This window comes from Leptonychotes weddellii, chromosome 7 (assembly GCF_054177405.1).
Source record: "Leptonychotes weddellii isolate Sample4059 chromosome 7, ASM5417740v2, whole genome shotgun sequence".
NCBI lineage: Eukaryota > Metazoa > Chordata > Mammalia > Carnivora > Phocidae > Leptonychotes > Leptonychotes weddellii.
In genome coordinates, this window is record NC_138375.1 from 260,241 (window position 1) to 266,651 (window position 6,411).

The following is a 6,411-nucleotide window of genomic DNA, read 5'->3' on the forward strand; positions in this document are numbered from 1 at the left end:
GGGTGGCAGTTGGGGACCAAGTGCCCCCCCCCCCCCGTGACCTGCAGGTGGTCTGCGAGTAACATGAGGAGGTCAGGGTCTGCTTCCTTGGACAAGGTGAGCGCAAGCAGCAGACAGCATGCTGACTGAGATGCTGAGCCCCACACTGGGAGGCAGGGAGGGGTCTGTGCTCCCGAGGTGAGGCTGCTGCTGTGTGGTCTTCCACGGACAAGCCTGCTGGGGGCATGTCCGCCTTGTGCTTCCGTGTACGGCTGACCAGCCTGGCCTCTCCTGCAGCGTGGTGCTCATCCAAAAGGTGGGCGGTGGAGGCAGCACCTGCCATGGAGGCGGCTTGTGGGATGGCTTCCCTGGCGTCCCCTTGTTCAGGAATAGCGACTCCCAGGGCCCTGAGTTTGGTTTCTGCTGCTGCACTGCTGAGGAGAGGCCGTGTGCATTGCCTCAGAGTGGTCTGTTCTGTTCTTCCTTCTTCTGTGATGCCAAACTTTTTTAGTCAAACATCATTGCCTGGCTGCGGAAAGCACTAGAAACAGACAAGAAAGACTGGATCAAAGAGACGGAGCCCGAAGCCGACCAGGATGGGTTCTTCCAGACGACACTCCCTGCCATTGTCTTCCAGGTACCATCGTGTGCTTCTGGGGTGCATTGCTGGATCATTCCTGGGATCTGTGGGTTTGACAAAGGAACATAAAGTGCCTCCCTTCCTAAAGACAGAGGGAGACCTTTCCGGTGCCTCAGGCCTCTCTTTCTGTCTGGAGCCGAAGATACCGAGGGTCGCCTGTCCAAGCAGTTTTGCGCAGAGTTACTCTAGTTTCCCTTAAGTGTTTGGATTTGAACTAGAACCGAAGTACATGTTATTTGCATGTGACACTCAGATTTGAGTTTGCTTTTTTGATGTTTCCTGATGTTGGAAATGGCTAAGATTTGTCTTCTAAAATGCCACCTGATTGAGTATAGCCTGATGGATTTGGGGAAGAGTCCTTTATATTTTAACCATAATTGTGCCTTCTTATGGTTCATTTACTTTTTGATGCCAAGCACCTGCTGGTGTTCTCCAGCTTCCTTACTGTCCTTTTCTTCTGGCCCGTCGGCTTTTCTTCCTGGAGGAAGGTTTCTGGCAGGAGGAGGGCTGAGTCATGGTCTAGTCCTTGTGTGAGACCACGTCACTGGCGTGTGCTTGGATGCCAGCCGGGCACAAGTGAACACTGTGGGCATCTGTCTCTGGGTGACACCATGAGCCGTAGAGGGGGCCTCACCCTTTCCTTGATTTTGGAAACTGGTGTCATGACAGACTGCATGTACCACAGGCCTGGGGTGAGCTTGGCCTTCCAGCCCTTCTCCGCCTCTCCATGTGTAGCTCCCCTGAGCTCCAGTGTGTATCCTCCCAATTCTTTGTAAGGAATCCACATCACAAATCACAGCCCAGCCCCTGGCACCCGTGTGACCCCAGCCGCACCTGACCTCCCTGAGCCCCCCATCTCCCTGTCAGCTCGCTGAGAATACACATTTCCCTCTTTGTGGAGACCAGCCTGTTTGCAGGTAATTAGGAAGCGATTCACTTGTGTTTTTTCATCTGTTGAGAAAGTTGTTCATTTAACTGACTTGTTATATTTTGAGTGGTTTCTTTCCTTTTTTTTTTTTCTGAATTCGGACTGTAACTACCAGTTGGCAGATAGGGGTTTTAATGGGAAACTTGTACCCTTGTGAGTTCATATTAGAATTCATAAATTCTCCAATTTTTAGATGTTCGAACAGAATCTTCAAGTTGCTGCTCAGATAAGTGAAGATTTGAAAACAAAGGTACTTGTTTTGTGTCTTCAGCAAATGAACTCTTTCCTGAGTAGGTATGTATTTTTGCCAGGGCGCTCATTTAGAAAGTGTATGTTTTTAAAGCTTAAAAGCAAAACTTTGATCCTAATACGCCTGATATTAAAAAATACTTTAAGCCTGGATTTGTTGTTGTGATCTTTGTTATTTTGAAACAAGCCTTTGGAATGGATTACGCTGGTTTCCCAAGAGCACAGATGGGCCTGCTGGGCCAGAGTTAGATTCTCCTCCAGACGCTTCCTTTCTGTAGTCGGCACTACCCAGGGCCTGGGAGGGACTCCACCGGTGGTGGCTCCCTGTTCCTGTGGCTGGGAGTCGGCCGTCCGACCAGGCTGGGGAGCGTGTCTGCTGCATGCCTGCCTCCCTTTGACTTGGTCGGGAAGGTTTTCAAATCTATACAGAAGCAGAAAGAGTGGTGTAAAAAAAACTTGACTCATCGTCCACCTTCAAAAGCTGTCCCTTGAAAGCCCCCCTCACCTCATCTGCACATACAGATGTCCCTTTAACCCTCCCCCACCCCCCATAAGTACTTTAAAGCAGATCCCAGACATTCTGGCATTTCATTCCCTGTGTCCTTACTCTGGCTGTAGGGCCGTCTGACAGCAAGTTTGTATTTGGGTTTCCCCAGTGGTTTCAGACATGGCTGCTTCTAGTTGTATGTTGAGACTGGGCTAGCAGCAGGTCTGGGCTCCCAGGTCTCGGGCGCAGTAGCGTGGCCTTGCCCCTCTGAGCCACTGGGTTGTGGACACGTGCAGATTATGTCATAGTGCCTAGCACCTTCTTGTCTAGCCCTAACTGCTGTCCCCCTTTGAGCCACATGTTGGCTCTAAAGACTTATGAGATTCCTCTTTATTTTCTTGCTGTTTGGCAAGAACCCGGCCTAAGCAGAGTGCTCCACATGGCAGCGCATCACGAGATGCGTGTCCCTCTGTCCTGCCCTGGTGGCTGTGAGTCCCCGCCAGTCATGCCCCTGGGGATCATGGCCTTAGTCATTTTGTTGGCAGAAGAGGAAATTTTCCTCATCAGCCCCAGAAGTTTGATTACCTGAACCACACGTTGGACAGAAAGGTGGAATAAATGCATAATTATTTCCCTTTAATTGCCAACTTTGCTCCTTTCTTAAGGTCTTTTAAACATATATACAGTGTGTTGTAGTGTTCTGCTCTTGTGTGTGAGTCTCTAATGAATTAAAAAATAAAATATGTAGTGATCTCTGTTGCTTGTTTTCTTGACCTCAGATGAGCAAGTTATTTTCGAGTAATTTCTTAATTTGATTTCTTCAGGGAAAGTTTCAGGAAGTGACATTTTATCTAATATTTCATGATGTTCCCAACACTATTGTATGAATTTCTAGGCAAATTATATGTCAGATAAAATAATATTCCACCTACAAATATTTCAAGATATTTGTATGCTCAGAATACTGAATCATATTTCAAAGCCTGATACAAAATTTATTTTCAATAATCCATATAAAATGACCAGCTTCCCTGATTTTTCATTAGTATAGATCATCCAAAAATTTATTTTATTTTTAAAGATTTACCTGGTCAGATGTTAATGATGCCAAATGTATTTATCAGGTGTGATTTCTTTGTGGTGTTTGGCACACCCCCAGGCTCCCCCTTACTGATAGTTTTGCTGGGGGGCTGTGTGTCCTCAGATACAAAGAGGAAGCTCAGTCATATAAAGAAGAGCACCTGAGGAATCGGCAGCACCCCCACTGCTATGTCCAGTATATGATCGCCATCATCAACAACTGCCAGACCTTCAAGTAAGTGACCGTCACGGACAGGGTGACCCAGGAACAAAAGAGCAGAAGGTAAGGATACTCAGTTGCTTCATGGGGCCTTAACTGTTTCCTTACAGAGAATCCATAGTCAGTTTAAAAAGGAAGTATTTGAAAAATGAAATGGAAGAAGGCATGTCTCTGAGCCAGCCAAGCATGGATGGGATTCTGGACACCATTGCAAAGGAGGGCTGCAGCAGCCTGCTGGAGGAGGTCTTTCTGGACCTGGAGGTGGGAGCCGGTTCTTTACTGCTTTATTTCCAGGCTGACAATAGTGTTTCCATCCAGTGTGTATGTGGGTCTGCGATGTACCCTGTGACTGCATACCCGAGCGGAGCTGACACTTCAGTTCACCTCTCACTGTGAAAGGGCCTTTGCTTTTCTGTGAGGTGTGCCTTACATGCCACAGGCCCAGACTGGAGTCCTCTGACGTACAATTGCACAGACTTCCATGAAATATTAAAGTGATTAATCTGCTTGGCGAATTACAAAATGGAAACAAGGACATAGAAGGAAGATGGACTGTGTTCATTAGCAAATTCTTGGTACCAGAACCAAATTGAGAACTCATGCATGTGTGCAACACACATCACATGGACCCTTTGAATAAAAATACAAAACAAAGTCATTAATAAAATGCATTTAGCATCATATCAAAGGCATAATACACTAAGAACAAGTAGGGTTTATTTCAGAAGTACAAAGATGGTTTAGCGTTATGTAGATGTATAGGTAGAAACCAGAATATATTAAAAAAATAAAACCGTGATCATCTTGGGTCCTCCTGGGAAGGAAGTAGCTGGAGAGGAGCTTCTGGGGTGATTGGTGGGATCATTTTGTGATGTTTGCAACTTTCTCGAAAATGGTTTAGAAAACAGATGAAATGGATACATTTGAAATTATTTCAAAATAAAAAAACTATAACAGAAAATTAGATAAAGGACACAAGTAAGCCCTTTCACAGAAAAGGGATTACAAATGTCGTAAATGTGAAAACAAAATGCCTGGTCTTCCTGATCTTCAGAGATGCGCAAACTGAAACCGAGTATTCTCTGTTGCTTCACGGGATGCCAAGTGGTATTGCAGGCATGGGAAAGGGGATGTTCTCGTGTATTCTCTGTAGAACCAGTGCTGTAGTTTTTGGAGGGCAGTGTGGAAAGTTTCGGGGTTTTAGTTTGCACACTCGTGGGCTGAGCAGTTCTACTTTTGGGGTTTCACCTGCAGAAATGCACAGGTTCACTGCACTGTTCTTTGTAATTGCAAAATGTGAGCAGTTTTAAATGTCCATCAGGATTGGGTAAATGCGGAATATCCATATAATATATGTAAACAATAAAGGCAGTGTGTGTACGGACAGATCCACAGTCACCGAAGTCGTGTGTGATGAGTGTCTCACAGAGTTACGGTACGTGTTTGCGGACTGCGTGTCGGTGGAGTTGTTACGTGTGTATTGCTGTCACAGAACATCACTGAGGCTCTGCAGCACCTTCCTCCTGATACACGTGACTCAGGGACAGTGTCCAGGTGACGTTTTCTGTGTTCTTTTCAGCAACATCTCAGTGAGCTGATGACAAGGAAGTGGCTGTTAGGATCCAATGCTGTGGACATTATTTGTGTTACCGTGGAAGATTATTTCAATGATTTTGCCAGAATTAAAAAGCCGTATAAAAAGGTAAAGAGTGTGGACACAGTGATTTGGTGTGAGCTCATCTCCAAGCGTCTTGTTGGAACTCAGTGTCCAGTTGGTTCTTCTGTGAATGGAGGTTCACAGGTGGTTTTATTAACCCAAGGCAGGCAGGAGATGTCAGTGTCTGGAGGTAAGCCGGGTGGAGGTGATGATGCTTCTGTTCCTTTAACCTGACTGCCTCCTGACACTCCACCAAGCCCTCTTGGACACGTGGCCACAGACGCAGGCTGCACTTGCGGTAGGGACCTCCTCAGCCGCCCCGGAATCCCCTAGAAGGGAGGGTGGGGGCAGCGGCTCTGGACCATTTCCTCTCCGGGATCCCTGTCCAGGGCACAGGCAGGCTGTTGGCCTTTCTCCGCTCCAGCAGAGGCCCCAGGGCTCCTCTCTGTGTGGCCGGGCTCTGGGGGACCCAGGAGCCCTGCCACAGACGCACAGAACCCCCGTGTGCCTCAGCTGCGTGCATGTCCTTGGCGTTTCCCTGAGGTAGCCCATTTCCTCCTGCAGCTCCTGGGCCCCTCTCATGGGTTCTCAGGGCCTTAGGTGGTGTTTGCATTGTTGCTCTAACAAGTGATGCGTTTTAAAAAGTCAGGCTTTCCAGGTGTTTTTTCCTGGCTTATAGGAAGTGGTTTTGATATACTGACGTCATGTTCAGACATTTTGTAAAACTTTCTGATTGTTTCTGGGATTTGTCTTGGGACCCTTTTAGATCTCTGTGTAGACGGTTGTGTCGTGTGAATAGTGACACTGTTTTCATTCTGGTCCTCACACCTTTCATGTCGTCTTGTCCTGCTGTGATGACTGGGACCCAGTAGAACCCTTGTCGAAGTCCTCATTTTAAAGGAAATTCTTGTGACTGCCAGTAAGCCTGCTACCTGTAGGGAGACCCGGTGATTGGAACCCGACTGCCTGCTTCCCTCACCTGTGCTGTCCGGGGGCCTCTGGCTGGCCCGCAGTCCTGTGCTGCTCTCTAGGCTGTTGGCTCCACCGTTTATTTCCTTAAACATTTGCTGGGTTGATTCAGTAGTTCGTGCCTGAGGAGCCCATGCATGCGTGCAGCCCTCCCCGTGGGGGCTTGTCTGGAGGGCTCATCTGCTGGTGTGATTGGGCGCAA

At 47.6% G+C, this 6,411-nt stretch overlaps 1 protein-coding gene across 2 annotated transcripts in view; it reads left to right on the top strand.

The window, feature by feature from the left end:
* The window catches only part of EXOC3 (exocyst complex component 3), a 20,833-nt gene that overhangs the window by 12,150 nt on the left and 2,272 nt on the right, over positions 1 to 6,411 (top strand). For both annotated transcript variants that reach the window (XM_081825825.1, XM_081825826.1), the window contains exons 7-11: positions 491 to 616; positions 1,741 to 1,841; positions 3,488 to 3,598; positions 3,694 to 3,844; positions 5,163 to 5,285. In XM_081825825.1, the coding sequence (XP_081681951.1) occupies positions 491 to 616; positions 1,741 to 1,841; positions 3,488 to 3,598; positions 3,694 to 3,844; positions 5,163 to 5,285 (612 nt within the window). The remainder of the gene's footprint in view (positions 1 to 490; positions 617 to 1,740; positions 1,842 to 3,487; positions 3,599 to 3,693; positions 3,845 to 5,162; positions 5,286 to 6,411) is intronic.